The 20,161-nt window shown below is 38.3% G+C and overlaps 1 protein-coding gene across 6 annotated transcripts in view; it reads right to left on the reverse strand.

Moving 5' to 3' along the window:
- RNMT (RNA guanine-7 methyltransferase) overlaps nt 1–20,121 on the reverse strand; it is a 30,971-nt gene extending 10,850 nt beyond the window's left edge. For 2 of the 6 annotated variants that reach the window (XM_036321958.1, XM_036321955.1), the window contains exons 1-8: nt 20,011–20,121; nt 17,108–17,553; nt 15,237–15,372; nt 13,058–13,183; nt 10,825–10,937; nt 9,691–9,872; nt 8,783–8,947; nt 5,340–5,457 (exon numbers count right to left, since the gene is read on the reverse strand). In XM_036321958.1, coding sequence (XP_036177851.1) covers nt 5,340–5,457; nt 8,783–8,947; nt 9,691–9,872; nt 10,825–10,937; nt 13,058–13,183; nt 15,237–15,372; nt 17,108–17,515 — 1,248 coding nt within the window. In that variant the 5' untranslated portion in view covers nt 17,516–17,553; nt 20,011–20,121. Of the gene's footprint in view, nt 1–5,339; nt 5,458–8,782; nt 8,948–9,690; nt 9,873–10,824; nt 10,938–13,057; nt 13,184–15,236; nt 15,373–17,107; nt 17,554–19,619; nt 19,987–20,010 lie in introns of those variants that run through there. The other 4 variants (XM_036321956.1, XM_036321959.1, XM_036321961.1 and 1 more) reach the window with 4 other exon arrangements.
- Nucleotides 20,122–20,161: the final 40 nt, after the last annotated feature.

Raw genomic sequence — 20,161 nt, forward strand, 5'->3', positions numbered from 1 at the left:
CCCACACGTGCACCAGGCCTCTATCCTATATAGTAAAAGGGTAATATGCCTCCCGGCACCGGGATCAGCATGACAGGGGGCAGCGCCCAAACCCCCTGATCGCCCTGCGGCTCTGTGTGTGACATGGGGCGGGGCCACAACCTCCCTATCGGCCCTGCTCTGTTCGTGACAGGGGAAGGCGCCCCAACCTCCTGATCAGCCCTGCTCTGTGCCTGATACGGGGGAGCTCCCCAACCCCCTGATCGTCCTGCGGCTCTGTGTGTGACAGGGTGCAGCGCCCCACCCCCCCACCCCCCCACAGGCCCTGCTCTGTGTGACGGGGTAGAGCCATAACCTCCCCATCGGCCCTGCCTTGAGTGTGACAGTGGCGGCGCCCCAACCCCCTGATCGGCCCTGCTCTGTGGGTGATAGAGGGCAGCGCCCCAACCCCCTGATCCACCCTGCTCTGTGTGTGACAGGGGGCGGTGCCCCAACTCCCCTATTGCCCCTACTCTGTGCGTGACAGGGGGGAGCTCCCCAACCCCCTGATGGGCCCTGCTCTGTGCGTGACAGGGGGGAGCTCCCCAACCCCCTGATCGACCCTGCTCTGTGTGTGACAGGGTACGGAGCCCCAACTCCCCTGATGGGCCCTGCTCTGTGCGTTACAGGGGGTGGCGCCACAACCTCCCTATCGACCCTGCCTTGAGTGTGACAGGGGGCGGTGCCCCAACCCCCCAATCGGCCCTACCCTGAGCATGACTGAGGGTGGCATCGCAACCTCCCAATCCGCCCTGCTCTGTGCATGACAGGGGGCGGCGTCCCAACTCCCCAACTGGCCCTGCTCTGAGCCCAACCAGGGGCTGCACATAGGGATTGGGCCTGCCCTCTGCCACCTGGGAGGAGCAGTCCTAAGCCTTAAGCCAGCAGGTCGTTATCTCCCGAGGGGTCCCAGACTGCGAGAGGGCACAGGCCGGGCTGAGGGACCCCCCTGTCCCCCCCAGCCCCCAGTGCACAAATTTTTGTGCACCGGGCCTCTAGTATATATATAAAAAGGGTGGCAGGCAGCAGCCGTTATGGTGAACTTGATCATAATCAGAATATTTGAAGTTGGACTAAACTGTACCATCTAATCACCACCAAGGACCACTTAGCAGCAAACACTTGCAGCTCCCTGACTCAGTCAAAGGCTTTTTCTGTTACAACACAAAGCTGAAGGAAGGTATTATCAAATGAGCTAAATACTAATTTGAGCATTATAGCTATTTAATAGCCACGGAAGGCATGAACAGCAATTAGAAACAATACAAATGAAAAACTCTAGTCAACAGAGAACCCAGTGAGTTTAACAAGATAAGGAAAATAATCTAGCCTCCCAATTATAGGTACTCTCCATATTCTCATAAGCATCTGAAGAAGGGTCATCAAAAAAAGAAAAGGGGTGTGTGTGTGTGTTTTTTTAAGAGTATGCTGGCCAAATATTTATTCAAAGTACCCCAGCACTATTTATAGGGCATTTTATTTTATTTTATTTATTATTTTTTTTTAATATATTTTATTGATTTTTTACAGAGAGGAAGGGAGAGAGATAGAGAGCCAGAAACATCGACGAGAGAGAAACACCGATCAGCCGCCTCCCGCACATCTCCCACTGGGAATATGCCCGCAACCCAGGCACACGCCCCCGACCGGAATCAAACCCGGGACCCTTCAGTCCGCAGGCCGACGCTCCATCCACTGAGCCAAACCGGTTTCGGCATAGGGCATTTTAACTAATTTCTCTTTATACTATGAAAAATAGTGCTTTAGAAATACATGTAAATCAAAACATAAATTACATAGACCCGTCCTTGAGTGTGGCTCTTCCTAAGCCTCAGGAGTACCCTAATTAAGTTAATAACAATGTACCTACCTACACAGTTTAAGTTTAAAAAAATTTGGCTCTCAAAAGAAATTTCAATCGTTGTACTGTTGATATTTGGCTCTGTTGACTAATGAGTTTGCCGACCACTGACATAGACTATTTAATATAACAACTATCTACTCTATAAAAATTATATATTCTTTACCAGCTAGCAAGAAACAATTTTAGACCTAGATCTCCCTGACAAATGTGTAAGAAAATGATCCGGGAATGTCTACTGTGCTATCTTCTCTTTCTTTTCTTTATAAATATCCTACAGTGAGTGGAGGCATTAGAAATTTAACTATTTGTTTGCTGTTTAAAAAGTATTTGGCTTTTTGGACTTCCATATTGTTACCATTAGCAACTATACTCTTGATCGCATCTTAACACAAGATAGAAGAAAATCGTTTGTGGTCACTAAATTCTTTTTTGAACTTTTAACCCCACATTTTATAGTTTCATTGCATCACGAAGCTTCAAAACTTTAATTTGAATGTCTGCCAAACTATTCTGTTGTAAATTTTTTCTTCACCTTACCAGTATAATCAGACTCCTCCATGTGATTATTTGCCTGTCAAACATCTAGTTCAGGGGTGGGCAAACTTTTTGACTCGAGGGCCACAATGGGTTCTTAAACTGGACCGGAGGGCCGGAACAAAAGCATGGATAGAGTGTTTGTGTGAACTAATATAAATTCAAAGTAAACATCATTACATAAAAGGGTACGGTCTTTTTTTTTTTTTTAGTTTTATTCATTTCAAACGGGCCAGATCCGGCCCGAGGGCCGTAGTTTGCCCACGGCTGATCTAGTTTCACTCCCCTATTGATCATTTTCAAAGACCAAATAATATGACTATGAAGTTCCAAAACTGATTTTTTTTTTTCTAAACTTGCTAAAATGTACATATCCTATGAAGTATCTCCTCTCAAAGCAGTTACCTTTCCAGGACTGTTTCCAGGTGAGAAAAAAGAAAAGAGGTGTCAGGACTTTATAACTATAGTTCCTTGGCTTATGTCTTTTCATTCTTCCTTCCATCTGCTACATTGCTCCAGGAGAGCAGAGTAAAGTTGTACTGGTTCTACTGCTGAAACTCTGAAGGCTGATGCCTTTAGGAAAAGACCTTTTATAGCAAACATCAGAAAACAGATCCATTTAAAATCTGACCTGGACAAAGCAATAGCTTCCTGACTGCTCTTTCTGCCTCTGGTTTTAATATTTCTCAAACCATGCTACCCCAGTCATATTCTCATTCTTGTTTGGTCATGTCCTCTCTCACTCAGTCCTTTATAGGCCTGCAAAGTGATTTGGTGAAGAAGTAGAAAAATAACAAAGGACTTTTTCAAACTACATACTATTATTGCTCATTTATGTCCCCAGATAGCCACAGTAATAGGTCATATCCTCAAAGGAAGGAAACTGGAGACCTACCGTGCTAAGAAATACTGAGTTACCAGTACTTCCTCAAACATTTTCTGCTCTCTCATGCTTCTTTGCCTTAACTCTTACAGTCTACTTTTCTTCCCAAAAGGCCCTCTTATATACTCACTACACTTTATTTCTTCATTACTGCAATTCTCACATTGTATTGAATTATTTGCTTGTATGTTTATCTCCTTAATACACCATAAGGTCCTCAAAGAAAGGGGACCATTATCCCATACCTCAGTGTCCAGATGTATTTTTGAAAAAAACCCATTACACAAATCAATTTATTATCCACACGGGAAAAGAAAGTATAAATAACTGATTACTGTACATGCAAACCACCATCAAGTAAGGATGATAGCAGGGGTGGGGAATCTTTTTTCTCCCAAGGGCCATTTAGATATTTATTTCATCATTCATGGGCCATACAAAATTATCAACTTAAAAATTAGCTTGCTATATTTGGTCAAACATTTAATTAACTCACCCCTAATGCCTTAGCAGGGCCAGCCCAAATTATTTCATGGGCCTTATATGGCCTGCATTCCCCGCCCCTGTACTACAGGCATGTATGTATGTAGTGATTTATGCATATAACGTTTTGTAATTTTCTCCTTTTCCTCAAAACTAACAAAAATAAGCCTCTCCTTCTAATATAAAGTAAATACAAACATGCCTAATTCCAAAACAAGAAATATGACCCACAAAGAATATGACATTTTAGTGATTAATAGTTTTAAAAGACAATTTAGGATTTAAAAGTGACACTCCCACTCAAAATCATGGGGGGAGGGGAAGGAATGCAACTACAATAGGAGACTTTTCTTGGAATACACCTAAAAAACTGAAGAAAATCTGAACGTTAATAGCCGTGTGACCCCAAACAAGCTACTTACCATCTCTGAGCCTCAGGCTGCCCATTTAAAAATAGAAAAAGCGGCTGCTTTGCCTACTTCATGCGATAACTGATGATAAGTAAGAGTAGACTTAAAATACTTTTAAAATATTCTAAATTGGATGAACCCTCTAAAGAAGCTTAATGACTGATTAATATGACCACTGATCAATAACAAAAATGCTCCCGACTATGATCAATCCAATTAAAGTGATAAAACACATAAGGAAACCTAATTAATTAATGGCTGTACAATGGGTTTAAAGCTTATATAGACTCCCTTCACTACTGCATTAGGGGGAGCAGAGAGGAATCCAGGGGTTAAAGCAGGTCTCAGGACCAATATAGGCTAAAGATTGAAATCTTGCTAGACAGTCACAAGGAACAAATTATACATGGTATGAACTTGTCTTGGATCCTGGCCAGGAAGGTTTTAAATTACTGATTAACAAAAGGGCATTAGTGTAAAGAAGTGGTTCCCACCTGGGGATGATTTTGAACCCCATAGGATATTAGGCAATGACTGGAGACATTTTTGGCTGTCACAACTGGGCAGGGGTGCTACTGATATCTAGGGATACTGTTGAACACCCTACAGTGCACAGACTAGCCCCTATACCAGGCAATTATCCAGCCAAAATTCCAATAGTCTTGAGGTTGAAAAATCTTATTTTAAAGAATTACTATCTAGAAAATAAACTTTGATGACAGCATCACTCATTCATTCATTCATTTACTGAGCACCTAACCTGGAAAGTTTATGTTCCAAGCTCTGTCCTAGGTGCTGAAGAGTTTAGAGCAGTGATGGCAAACCTTTTGAGCTCGGCATGTCAGCATTTTGAAAAACCCTAACTTAACTCTGGTGCCGTGTCACATATAGAAATTTTTTGATATTTGCAACCATATTAAAACAAAGACTTACATTTTTGATATTTGTTTTATATATTTAAATGCCATTTAACAAAGAAAAATCAACCAAAAAAATAAGTTCATGTGTCACCTCTGACACGCGTGTCATAGGTTCGCCATCACTGGTGTAGTTACTGGTATAAATAATCTCTGTAATATATCAATATTCAGTGTCTACATGGCCTTGAAAGAATCTCAGAAGCAGCCATTGTTTTCAAAATACTTACCTCCAGGGCCTGCATTCGTTTTAACAGCATTTTATTTTCACTGTTCTTAATCTTTTCTTCATAGAATTCCAGAAATGTTTTTTTGTAGACGAGTTTCATATTGTACTTCTTCACCATTCTGTCCAAAAAAATATTACATAATGAAAAGGCTTCTAAAATATTTGTAATTTCTCAACAACTTACTTTCACACAATAGTGACATCTTCTGGACTTAACTAAAAAAACTACCATGTCTCCTTCATATATTCACAATAAAATGATGCAAAATAATGATGCGCAATATACCACTAACCATGTCTATGAAAAAAAATGTCTTCCAAATCTCAATGGGTCATAGGGAGCTCTCTATTAATACAACAAATGGGTCAGGAACCAAAATGAAAGACTGAGCTGGGAATATAGAGCTATAAGGAACACTTCTCTATAGAATCTATTTTATTTACCTTCATTTCTATAAAATCCTCACAACAGTATTGAAAATAGCTGCCAACCTCCTTCTTAAAATATTCTTCCTCTCGGGTTCTATGGCAAGTTGTTGACACTATTAATTTTTATCCCACATCTTGGGTTGCTTCTTTAGTTTGTTTCACAGGTTTCTTTTACCCAGGTTTAGTTGTTGAAGAGTTTGGCCAAGAGCCTTTACTCATTTTCACTCCCCTGATTTTACCCAGCATGCCAACAGCTATCAGCGCTCAGCTCTCTCTTCTGTCCCACGCATTTATTCTACTGCTTACTAGAAATCTCCACCAGGATCTGGCATAGGCATTCTCTAACGTCCCATGTCCAAGGCTGACTCCCACTAGATTCTTTGCCAACCTTTGCCATTTCAGTAAATTTAATGATTCATGCCAGAAATTCTAGGAGTTCTCCATACCATCATCCTCTCTCCATTGCCCACTGTATTCAACATGCCACTACATCCTCTCATCCTATATAATAGAAGCCTAATATGCTAAATGTCCATTCAACCAATCAAAGCATAACATGCTAATGTATGCTAAGGCCGCTCAACCATTCACTATGACGTGCACTGACCACCAGGGGGCAGACACTCCGACTGGTAGGTTAGCTTGCTCCTGGGGTCCAGCCGATCCGGATGGAGTGAGATGGGTGGGACATGCCTTGGAGCCATCCCGTGGTCCCTCCTAGCTGGCCAACCTCCCGAATCTCTCCCCAACCCTGACTGTGCACGGGTGGGATTCCTCGGCCTGGCCTGTGCCCTCTCGCAATGTGGGACCCCTCAGGGGATGTCAGAGAGCTGGTTTCTGCCTGATCCCGCAGGGCAGGTTGAGCGACCCCACTGGTGCACGAATTCGTGCACTGGGCCTCTAGTTAAACTATAAAATGTACTTCAGTGGCTTTCCTTCAGCTTCTTGAACTAGCCAAACTCTCCTTCACTTCAGGTCTTTCATACATATTGTCCCTTGTGCCTGGAAGATTCTTAGCTCCAGTCTTTAACTGGCCAACTCATCCTTTAGATCTTGACGTAAACATCACTTCTTCACAGATGGCTTCCTTAAATCCTCAATTACGTTAGTTCTCCCAGTTATATCTGTGTGTCTGTGTGCCACCCCTGCATTCCTATAGCCCCCTTGCTGCATTTGCCAACGTTTATAACTATGTATCTGTAGACATCATGAGAAAGCCTAGGGATGATTCCAGGCAGCAAGTAAAGGAGAAAAGGAAAAAACAGAAGAAACACCTGGAAAAACCCTAAGGACTTGTGAGGTGAGGGGACAGGATGAAGGGAAACATATGCAGGCCACTGAGATTTGTATGTAAAAGGCATATGTAAGGCAGGATTTCCTGTATTAAATTAGCCCTTCTTGGAAAGACAACGTGAGTAAAGATAAAAATCTTTTATATTCCAGACAGTTCCTTTCTGTTACAAATCTCCCAAGTAAGCTTTTAGAAATAAAACCAAGCTTTATACAAAGCCCAGCCAGTGTGGCTCAGTGATTGTCGGCCCATGCACCTAGAAGTCACCAGTTCAATTCTCGGTCAGGGCACATGCCTGGATTGAGGGCTCATTCCCTAGTACGGGGTGTGCCAGAGGAGGCTGATCAATGTTTCTCTCTCATCAGTGTTTCTCTCTCTCCCTCTCCCTTTCTCCTCTAAAACCAATAAAAACATATTTCAAACAAACAAAAAACAACCCCAAGCTTTACACCTCAGAAATATCATAATTGCAATGAACTGAAACTCAATTTGTACAGGTTTGCCATATGAAAGCTAATTATATTTTTATTCAGTTTCTTAATGAAATGGCAAAAGGGCATCTCAAAAATCCCTGTACATTGTTGGAAATCTGTCTCACAAAATGAATACCCATTTCAACAATTTTTAAAAATTTAGATATTAAAGTGATGACTTGTGACTTTTACATCTATTATCATCAGGTAAATTAAGTAGAAAAGATTGCTAGTGCTTGCTTAGCACTAAAAAAAGTTAACTAAAATCACCATCTTTGTTAATTAAAACATCAGGCTAACATATTAAACATATGAAACAACACATTAAAAATGTGTTTAATTCCTTATATTATGAAGCTGAACAGTACCATTTCCCAAAAGTTAACTAGTTTTAAGAACAAATATGTGATTTAAGTTTTTTAATTTTACAGTTTATATTTATAAGTTGCGCATAGTATTTTTCTCATGTTGTCACAGTCCACCTCCATATATTGTAGAACTCCTGAAAATCTTATACCCATAATTTTACTGTCTGACTGAGATAAAATTCAAATAGTCTCCAACTAAAAGTAAGCAGATAATAAAGCTCTTTTGTTCCCTCAGTTAAAAAAAGACTTTTGTTTTTAAAAAGTAGGAAATAAAATTCAGTCAAGTGGCTTACATATAAGTTGACTCTTCCCCTCTCCCTATCAAGGAAAAGCCTAAGACTAAGGTATCGCATAAGGCCTTGAAGCCTTACCTGATGAAGTCTGGTACCCCAACTTTCCCCGTGTCTATAGGTCCCCAGGACTCCTAGAAATTCAGGTGCATGAGAGAATGCATTCCTGAATCAGGATTTTATTATCAACATTGCCTATGAGACATAGGAGATTTCAGAGCTACAGTGAAATATAAAACGTTTAATATCCTCCCTGTAAAAAGGATCCATTTGATACTGCCAAGTTACTAGTAGTTACTTTTAAAAAAATCTTTTGCTATTTGTAATGTCAAGTATTATTGCCATAAGTTGAAGGTAACAGACTCCCTTTCTTACCTACAAGATAAAATAATTATAGGAATAAAAGAAAGCTAAGTAAGGCTGTAAAAGACCTATGGCATCAACCCTGGATTTAAGGGTGTTTTTTTTTTAAAGCAAGGCTGTATTTTTTCTTTGGGAACCTAGAGGAATGTCTAGAAATACAGATTTCCCTTTCGCCCTTTTTCCTCCCTGAAGGCAAAAAGAGAATAGCAACAGATAAAAGACATTCTTACTCATTTAGTAATGGAAAATAGACCAAGAATTCAGGGACATCCACAACACCTTCCAAGCTGAAGTCATACTTGCAGCCAAATAAAGGATAATCTCCTTTCTTCTGAAATTTCACAGTATATATTTCATTTCCAAATGATTCTGTTTCTGAAGCTTCAAGGCGTCTTCTATATTTTCCCCAAACAAAAGTAAAAAAGATTAAAATTGTTATCAGTTCAGATTTATCCTGATCAGATTATACACATGGAAAAAAAAAGCACCACGATGCAATTTTAAAAAGACAATCGATTAGCTTTTTTTGGTTAATCCTCACCTGGGGATATTTTTTTTCTATTGATTTATTACAGAGAATGGGAAGGAGGGAGAGAGAGAAACATTGATATAAGAGAGACACACTGATCGGTTGCCTCCTGCACGCAACTTGACCATGGCCAGGGAACCCAGTATGCGCCCTTGACCGTTCCACCTACGGGCCAACACTGAACCACACCAGCCAGGGCTGATTAGCTTTTTAACACAATTTCAGCTACTTCAAAGAAGTAATGTACTAGAAGTTCACTAACAATCACACTCATAATAAAATTAGGGTAGAGGGTAAGGTTCATTACCACGAAGGTTAATTCTCTGTGCCTTGGAATCTGATGTGCAGCTTGTCTAGCACTATAACCTTTGTTTGGCTCAATATACGATCAACCTCCAACTTACACATTAAGATGCTTTAGAAGTTCATCTGTAAATCTGTCTTTTGAACTTAAATCTTGAGTATCTACTCAAATAAACTATCAAAATGTTTATCAATTTTAAGATCAACAAGGCATGTTTTATAAAAACTCTCTGGTAAACATTGCTACTTTAAAATAAGCTTAATACTGAGTCTACTGCAAACCACAATATATGTGAAAGTACTTACATCAGTTCAAAGCTATTGGGAGTGGTACCAATAAAATAGCCCCCAGGGCTAAGTCTCTCACAAGCATTTCTAAGCATCATGTCAGCCTGATCATAGGACTCAAATGAGTAATGACAGACAAACTGACAACTGCAGATGTCAAAACGCATTTCTGGGTCACGAAATTTGTCAATCAAAAGTTCCTAAAGCAAATAAAAATGGGTAAATATGTTAAAGTCCAACATAAGATTTTTTTTACCAAAATAATTTCTATAATCAGGGTCCTTAAAAGTAGACATGCCCTCCAACTGAGCTATCCTTTCTTTCATGTATAATGAGGATCATAATGAAATCATATTTTCATTCTTGTTCAGTAGAAATTTGATTCCCATTTTCATAGCAATTTTTAAAAAGTAGGGATTCTGAAATCATATTAAAATGTATCAATCAAATATGACATGTAAAGGAGTTGATCCTTTTATTTGGCTTTATTGAAAATAACACTGAACAATAACTTGGATTAAAAAATTCCCCGAAAAAAAAAAATTTCCCTGAAGCTGGCCTTACAGACATTTAAAAAAAAAATACAGATGTTTTTAAAGGTTTCCAACATTCTAGCAGTATACTACCACTTTTCCTCTCACTTTCAAAACTGCTAACAACACATGTAGGATGATTAAAGATATCTCTAACAGTTTAATGAGCTAACAAGACAAAGAACAAAGTTCAAGATGAGACTTTCACCATTCAAGTGTCTTTGTAGTTGTTAAATTTCATAGCTGTTAAGCAATTCAGAAATAGATAGAAGGTTGAAAAAAAACCACAACAGACTATAATATATTGGGAAACTACCCTCATAAATTACAAAGTGAACAAAGCAATTCAGTTCTATTTCAAAACACTGGAAAATAAATCTTGCCCAAATGAGAAAGCAACAAGTGATTTCAAAAGTTCAAATTATTAAAACCAAAAAATTCTCAGTGGATCATTAAACAAACTGATCATGACAGAATTTCTAGTTAAAATGGAAAATGTGTAGTAAGGTTTTTAATGTTGCAAAATACACTTTTTAAAAAAGCTAATTTTTAAAACAAATCATTTACCCAAATTAAATATATAAAAAAATAAACTGACAAAATTTAAAAAACCTTGTACCTTTGAACAATCAGCAGTTATAAATTCTGCATTGAAAATATATTCATTATCCCGACGATTTTTCATGTCCTCATACCGCTGCTGACACTGTTTGACAGAAACATCAGCAATATCTGGAAGGGGAAGGAGTGTTAGTAACTGTCAACGAAGACGCACAGAGATAAACTACAAAGTAAAGATAGCACAAATCCATACATTAACCCCTACGGATAAACTTCCGCATGAAATCTAGCCATAGTACAAGCAAAAAGTTCCTATTTCCTTCAAAACAAAAGAGAAGTCTTTGTTCCTATTATTTTCAAAAGACATTTAAAAAAATTCTATAATCATTTTTAAATGTTTATTCAAAGTTAAAAGCAGAAACTTGGAGCAAAAGCAATAGTGGATAAAATGGGGGCACCTTATCATGAATACAAGGTAGTGGCACTAAAGGGTATTGCTAATACTTATATTCTTCAGCACTATAAAACTAGCATGAGGGGGAAAGCCAGTTTCATTTAAGAATATCCTTGATAAAGCAGTAAAAATAAATTTTATTAAATCTTGGCTCTTGAATACATCTTTTTAATATTCAATGCAATGAAATAGAAAGTAAAAAAAAATTTCTACTATATAACAAAAGTTTAAACAGGACTGATGTGACTGTGTTGTGAGCTGATTGGCCAATTTTTTCATAGAAAAGTATTTTCACTTGAAAGAACTGCTGACAAAGCAGTTATTCAGACTTGGTAATATATCAGTCATTATCTTGAAAATAAACAAAGTGAGCCTATCACTTCATCAAAAACAATGGGCATATTTTTTACCAATGATAAAATTTGAGCTTTTAAGTGAAAATTACAATCCAGAAAAACTGACATCTACCACCATGAGCTGAGCATCTTGCCATTACTTCTCTGATTGGTGGTGATACTAAACAAATGTGATTTCTTGATGTCAACATAGAGATCTGCATAACTTTAGTGAACATTATTTTTTAAATATTACAAAATTTCATGGGGCTAAACCATTCAAAGTGCAAGATAAATCACTGTAATTAAATGTAACAGACTATGAAAAGTTCATTATTATGGTTTCAGATTCCACACTGTGGATCTTTAAGGAACTTGTCAGGTTTTGATATAATATCAAAGATGAATATCCTATCTGAAAAGGCTATTAAAATACTCCTGCATTTTTCAACTACTTATCAAATAAAATAACAAATCACAACATACTGAATACAGAAACAGGTGTGAGAATCCAGTTGTCTATTATTCCAGACTCTAAAGGAATTTGCAAAAATATTTTTAAAATGCCAGTCTTCTTCTAACCTATTTGGCTCTGTGGATAGAGCATCGGCCTGCGGACTCAAGGGTCCCAGGTTCGATTCCGGTCAAGGGCATGTACCTCAGTTGTGGGCACATCCCCAGTGGGGAGTGTGCAGGAGGCAGCTGATAGGTGTTTCTCTCATCGATGTTTCTAACTGTCTATCCCTCTCCATTCCTCTCCGTAAAAAATCAATAAAATATATTTAAAAATAAAAATAAATGCCAGTCTTCTTACTAAACTTTATTTTTTAATGGTTTAAAAAGATTTTTAAAATTCTGTTTTAATTACTATAATCAATTGATATAGCCACACACACAAAAGCTTTCTGGGGCCCGCAAGCATTTTTAAGTGTACAGTGGTCTTAAAAGCAAAAAATCCAAGAAGTGCCAATTTAGGCAATACTTCATAGGTAGTGCTGTGCACTTCCTATTACTCATCACATTGGGAAGAACATGATGCCTGCTTGTTCTACTTTAGTGTTCAGACTGACCAGTTGGTCCAGGTACTTGATTCATTCAGTTAAGTTCCTTTCAACTTTACCCAATAGCTTTATCATCTGTTTATGATTGTAGCTTAGATCTATTATTTCATCAAGGTAGAAAAATTGTGACTTTCATCATTACTCCTAATTTTTCAATAAATTGACATTTTCCTTTCTGACCATTTGGTTACCTTGAAATACGGTTCATATAGGGTAAGGAAGATAAATACTCATTCTTAATATACAAATTTCAGAATGAGTAAGTTTCGCAGTAACCTCTAAGGGTGAACATTATGTCATTTTAAAAACACCCATCTCATGCATAACCCCCATATAGCCTGAAATAAAATATTTTAGTGTCATTTTGATAATGAGATCCATCTTATTTTCCATTTTCCTGACTGAACACAAATTATTTTTTCCACACCATTATTATCTTACCGGTACAAACTAACTTGTTAATTCTTCCCTTTTTCCATTTGAGCAAATCTCCACCTTTACCACATCCCAGGTCCAAAACAGTAATGTCACGTGTTTTTTTCTGTCGCAACTTTTCTAAAAATTCCCCTAAAACAGAGAAATAAGTCATAATAGATGATCTCCATTTTACTAAAGCATAAATTGTCGGCTTACCACCCCAAAAATATAAGAACTAGTCAAAAAAGTATACATACCTCTAATTTTACTATCATCAGAATTCTTAAAGACTGAAGTAAAAAAATGGGATCTTTCATACCAATCTACCAAATCACATTAAAAGCCAACGAACAGTATCAATAGTTCCCTATATATTAATAGCCAAATGCTTCAAATATCAGTTACAGACATCTTAATACCCGACTGAAGTATTCAGCAATTCTAAAACTTGATACACTACTGCACCCCAAATCTCCTTTTTCTGTCTTTATCACTCTGAGTTTAACACTTTCTATTTAAGGTGTATCATTTTGATTGCTAGCATATTCTGTATAAATGCTTCTGCCTTTCACTGTCCACAGGATCTTAAAGTAATTTCAATAAAAGTACAAGTGTTCCATATTTAACTTACTGCTGTGAATCTTAAGAAACAGCATAAAAATATTGAAAGAATGAAAAACAACAATTATAAAATCTATTTCCATACAGAAAGACTAATGAGAGCAATCATCAAGAAACATTTCAAAGATATCTTCATCACATTCATGAATAGTACTCACCTATTTACTAAGCTATAAACACCAACAAGAAAGAAAGTGAATGACAAAGAATGGATGTTGTGAAGAGAAAGGAAAAAGCCAGAGGGAGCTTTGCATAAATAGACCACAAGATTGCATTAGGACCAGAAAGGCAGGTGCAGATGGCAAAGCATCCACTGAGAGAGTTGCTGGAACAGCTGAAGAAGGAAAATACCATGAATATGCTGAGATAAATTTTTGCTAAGTCTGACCTAAGTCTTTTAATGAATAAATACACAAATAAACTATGAATCACTAAAAACTATTCAATGATAAGTTATCTGCATCATTGGATCTGCAGAAGGAAAGCAAGAGAGAATAAATCAGGACTAAGGTCCAAAGATTACCCTAAAAGTATAAGCTACAAATGACATAATATTAACCTTAAAAATAAAGAGAGAAAAAACTGACACTCAATTACCCTCACTGACAACTGGCAGAGTCAAATAAATAATATTTTTATAATAAAACATGATTAAAAATTAAATAAAAATATCAAAATATGTGAAAAAATGAGCCTCGTTTCCACTCTTAACATTTCTCAGAATGTCTAATTTATCTTTAATTAATCATCAAAGTAAATTATCATCAAACCTAGTAGAAAGTATCCATAATTAGCACTTTTTTCCAGTGTAATCAAGAAAGTATTTTCACTGTTTCTAAGACTGGCTTTAAAAAAACAAAGAAAAACCTTACTGTGAAAAACTTCAAAACACACTGGCTTTTTAAAAACCTAACCTCATGTAATAGTCTAGTTGATGTACTCGATATACAAAGCAATAAATATATCCTGAATCATACTTCCTCAACTGACTTCCATTTTAATTTCAAAGGTGCGTTTCCACAGATAAAATACTGGATCCAAAAAGTTGAATGTCTTTACAATCCTCAATATAAACTTTATTTTCTCCTCAAACATCATACAAGAAACGTAAGTTCAATGGACAATCAACAAACAGGATCTTTACCGACTTATTAAAGACCTCGAAATAAAAAATCATGACACTGCCAATTTCCTTGATTTAACGGAATCTGAATGTTTAATCCAACAACATGTCATTGCTCCAAAACTATTATTACAGTAAAATAGAACAATTACTTAATAGCATTAACTCTAATAATAAAAGGGGCATACTACCTTTTGAAAGACTGGTTAACTTTTCAATTTAATATCTATTAAACACTTACTAATATCTTTATGTAGTCAACAAAAAGTAAATAATCTTTTTATCTCAAAGGCCTATTTTTAGTTTTGGCTCCAGTTTTATAAAGTCCAGGTTTGATAATTAAATGAATAGAAATTAAAGATCTAGCAACTTGATATATGATTAACCATTTAGGGGGGAAAATGAGACATAAGCTGAAATAAAACATTCTAAAGGATAAATAAAAAAACCCAATCACACCAATGAGGATGCTTTTCATCCAATTATTAAAGTTCCTTAAGTAAAAAATGCGACTTTGGCTACGCTTCTCCAAACCAACTTCCTGAAGTTCATTGTAGTGGGCAGCCACTGTTGAGCTGTGTCCTTCTTCTAAGTTCTGAAAATAAGAGAATGGAACAACATTAAGGATTAGAACATGGCAAAAAAAAAAACCTAAAAGAGCATCTGACCTACATAAGGATAAAATACTAATGAAATTGGTAAATTTCATTAAACAACGGCATTAGCCACAGAAATCCCACTAATTATAATCAGATGTAAGCTTGTTTTCCCATTCCCTACTTTTAAAAAAATCTCTAGGTTTAAAATTTACACCTTGATCTTTTGTCTATATAATTTTACTATCAATGTTTTAATAAAACAAATACTCTTCCAATGTTCTAATTTATTCAATTCAATAAATTCCAGTCAGTGGATGGGATTCCTCTAAGAAAATAAAATAGGAATGAGTAATATGTATTATCCCATATAATAAAAGGGTAAATGCAAATTGACCCTGGGGATGGGGGACACACGACCGGTCACTTTCACAGGGGGTGTACTGTTCAGCCAGAAGCCGGCTCATGGCTGGCCAGTGCAGCGGCGGTGGTGGGAGCCTCTCTTGCCTCCATGGTGGCACTAAGGATGTCCGACTAATGGCTTAGGCCTGCTCCCCTAAGGGGTCCTGGGCTTCCAGAAGAATGTCTGACTGCCAGCTTAGGCCCGATCCCCCGGGAAGTGGGCTTAAGCCAGCAGGTGGACATCCCCCAAGGGGTTCCAGACTGCAAGAGGGTGCAGGCTGGGCTGAGGGACCCCCCCCAACCAAGTGCACAGATTTTTGTGCACTGGGCTTCTAGTATAATTATAAAATAGCTGTGACCATTACATGAGGTCATACACAGAAAGGGATTAGAACTCAATAAGTTATGTTCAGTGCCAGTGATTCTTACTATTATTTGTTATTAATCTATTTCAATATTTTCAATTTATGCTCCCTACTTAAGGCCCTGAGCATTCAGCAAAATTCCCATGGCAGGTACAGGACTTCAGATCCCCATACTTCCTGTTCAACCAAAGATTTTTACTTGAGAAAAGGGTTCCACTGCTAGTAAAAGTTTGAAAACTAAGTTTATAATACAAGCTCCTCTCTGTTACAAGTATTCACACTCCACTAATGACAAATGCTTAGCCTATCTAAGCACACTCATCCTCATGGCTGATGGCAGAATTTACTCATTCATTGAAGTTCTCTTTCCCTCCAGATCCAGATTTTGTCTCTGATTCCTTCACAATATGGTATTCCCAGATGAAAATGACTTGATATTCCTTGCTCTATAGTATCCCTGCTAAACATCGGGCTCTTGTGTCCACTTAGCTAAAATTGTATGCAACTACCCAAACAAGAAGTTGAAACAATATAGTTAAAGGAGTTGCGTAAGGAAGAAATGTAAAACTGGGTATAATTTTGAAATGTATCATTTCAAGTGATACTATTTCAGATACAAAAAGAGATGAATACCTAATAAAAAATGAAACAAGGTAAATCACCTGGGCCTCATACTCTTGTCTTTTTTAAATGCTAAGAAAAAGCAAACCGTAAAACTAGCTTTCAAGTTTCTAGTCAAATAAGAGTTCTGGTATCATAAAAATTAGCAGATGATATTAGCATATCTCATTAGCAGAGGTTTCACCTAAATAAAAACAATTAAAATACAAGAATTAAAAGCTTACGCTATCTTAATACAATAAAAAAGAACATTCTGAAGTTCTTTTAAAAACCAGTATTTCACAGCTGTTCCACATTTCAATTTGACATATTCCATTATGAATAAAATAAAATACATTCAACATACTTTCTGCTTTTCATCCTCAAGTTCTCTTTTTCTCTTTTTTGGAGTGCCATCTACAGGAGAAGGTTCATCTTTTGGAAAATCATCAGTTTCCAGTCTTCTTTTCTTTGAAATGCCTTCATCATCACCAGAACCTTTTTCCTCTGGTACAACTTCAGCATCAAGTTTTCTTTTCTTAGATGGAGTGTCTTCTCCACAGCTGTCACTCTCTTTTACAAGATCATCTGCAAACTCCATTTTTCTTTTTTGGGGAGTATCTACTTGCGTAGGAGCCTTTTCAAAAAGCCGAGTCCCAGGAGCAGTTGTGCTTTCATTAGTGCTGAATGAAGACTCTGTTACCGAATTGATTGATGCTTTCTCTTCTTCAAGAGAGATCTTTTCACAATCCTCTGCTTTTGCAGAATTTTCCATTTTTGATTACTTAAATAGATGATAAAACTTCATGAACACTGAAATGGCAAAAATTTGATATTACTTACAATCACTTTAAAATAATTTTAACCAGAAGCTAACCATTCATTTAATTTCAGTGGTCAACTAGGAGTTTCCTAAATCTCATGAAAACAATGTTAATTAATATGTATTAATGTCAATTTATGAATATACTAATGTGGGAGTACTAATTACAATCCCTAAACCCTTTTAGCAATCTTACCCATAAAAGTCACTATTGGCATTAAAACTGACAAATGAAGTGGGGGCATCTAAGTTCTTTTCTATTCTGACCCTTACTCTATCGCCTTGATTCCCAAATTGTATGCTGGGCGCTATAACAAACTCATACAGGCACAGCAGGATATTTTAGAATTTTAAGGGAAGCGTAGTGATATCTGGTATCTGGAAGATATCACAGATTCAGATTTAAGTAGAGCCCAATTTCAGCTGAGCAGATTGCACTATATCCCTTTCAATGACATGATAACTTTGTGAAGCAGATATTTTTGTGGCACTGAAGAAAATCAATTAAACAGGAAATGAAGTTGGTGATGTCAAATCTTATTTCAAGGCTTGAGAAGTTTTACAGAATCCAACAGGTGCATAGATTCTATTAGAAAGGGCTCGTGGTTAACTAAATATTAAACACAAATATTTTTTTAAATAAAGTTGCTGGGACATAAATATTTAAATTATTTTAATGTATATCTTTTTATTGATTTTAGAGAGGAAGGGAGAGGGAGAGATAGAAAGATGAATGATGAGAGAGAATCACTGATCAGCTGCCTCCTGCATGTCCCCCACTGGGGATCAAGTCCACATGTGCCCTTGTCAGAATTGAACCTGAGACCCTTCAGTCCACAGGCCAATGCTCTATTCACTGAGCCAAACCAGCCAGGGTATACTTAAATTCTTTGGACTAAACTACTAATGAGTGGTACTGTTAGGTATTTCTTTTGGCCTGGAGACATTGAAAAAAATACACACACAAAACACACATCAGAGACACTGAGGGCAACAAGAACAAGAAAAGTCTGGGAACATGTAGTTGACTTCTGAAATCCCTTAAAAGTGAAGATAGTGGCTTTGGATAAGAAGTTTCAAGACTCAGCCAGCAACTTAATAACCATTAAGACTCTTTCAAACATTCTTAGGCCTAATGGATCGGGAGGGAAATAAGTGAACTATCTATTGAACAGGAATTGTTATGAAGATCCATTTATCGTCACTTAACAGATTTTCTCAACTCTTACTACAGAAGAGCTCAAGGAAGCACTGTGCGAATTACTGTTCCAGATGCTTTCAGCTTATATATACATACGTAACTCTATTAAAATGTTAGGCTGTATTATTCAAAACAAATGGGAAAGGGAGACCAGAAGTCCAAATCGGGGGCGGGGGGGGGGGGGGGAGATTACCCAAAAGAGTAATTTTAAGAATGACTACTTAAAATGATTATCTCGTAAAACTGGCCTTCAAATGATCAAACCCCTATCATCCCCTCTCTGCAATGTATTTCCTAATAAAGAACAGAAATACTGTAGGTTTTAAATGGAGATAAAACAATGTGACTTATGACCTCTTTAGCTGTAACTAACGCCTGAAATTTATTTTGGGAATAGGTGTGAAGTTTACATGTGCAACTCTACTTCCACAGATGTGATGCCATTAAAACAATCAATGCGGTCAGCATAAATGACAATAAATTCCAAACGATGGCAGAAACAGGTGAGAATTTTTGAAATCGACCGTCAAAGTGTAACAACGAATAGACTCCAAAATGCAAGAGTGCTGCCCTTCAGAATCCTGGAGGACGGGGTTTACGGACGAGTCCACTGATGTGGAGTTGGCGAGGCAAGAAAACGACCAGACGTTCGGACCCGGCTTTCCCAGGCACCTTTACCGCAAGCCGTCCCCGCCCTTTCACTCCACAGAGAACCACCGAGCACAGGGCTGGGACCGCCGGGCTGACGCTCAACTGGGATAAGCTCTCCGTCCCGACCCGCCAGCCAGACCAAGTCAACTCGAGGGCCCAAGAAGTCGCGGCCAGGCGAGAAGGAAATTTTTCGGCCAAGCTCACCCTCTTCCGTCCCTGACGCGGCCTAGCTCTTAAGCCAAGCCTCCGGCTCGGGTTTCGGATTCGCCGGTCAAGGTACACACACGCTGCTTCATATCTGACACTCCCACACTCTCCGCCCAAACCTGCAGAGCGGCCTAAGGCAGCTCCCCGGCCTTCGCGGGACCCGGACTCGCTAGGTCTGGAGGAGCGAGAGCGCCCACCGGCTCCCACAAGTACTGCCCATTTGGCTCCGCGCTGAGGGCACCATAAACCCCTCGCGAAGGGTACCGAAGGCACGAGGCTAAGACAGCGCGAGCTCCAATCGGGAGTCGCAGCGCCCCTTCCACCTTGATGGTGGCGGAAGACCCACAGACAAAGAAAAGAAGGGCCGCAGTCCCAGCCGCACACTCACCCATACAGCCACACACGGTTCTGTTTGCGGAAGCGGCGAGCCGCGCCACGCGTGTGTAGTTACGCCACTTCCGGGGAGGGCGCTGGTCACGTGACGTCGCTCTCGGCCGAGAGTGGAGCGACGCGCGACCTTCGCGCCGAAACTACAAGTC

This window comes from Myotis myotis, unplaced genomic scaffold (assembly GCF_014108235.1).
Source record: "Myotis myotis isolate mMyoMyo1 unplaced genomic scaffold, mMyoMyo1.p scaffold_m19_p_9, whole genome shotgun sequence".
Classification (NCBI taxonomy): domain Eukaryota; kingdom Metazoa; phylum Chordata; class Mammalia; order Chiroptera; family Vespertilionidae; genus Myotis; species Myotis myotis.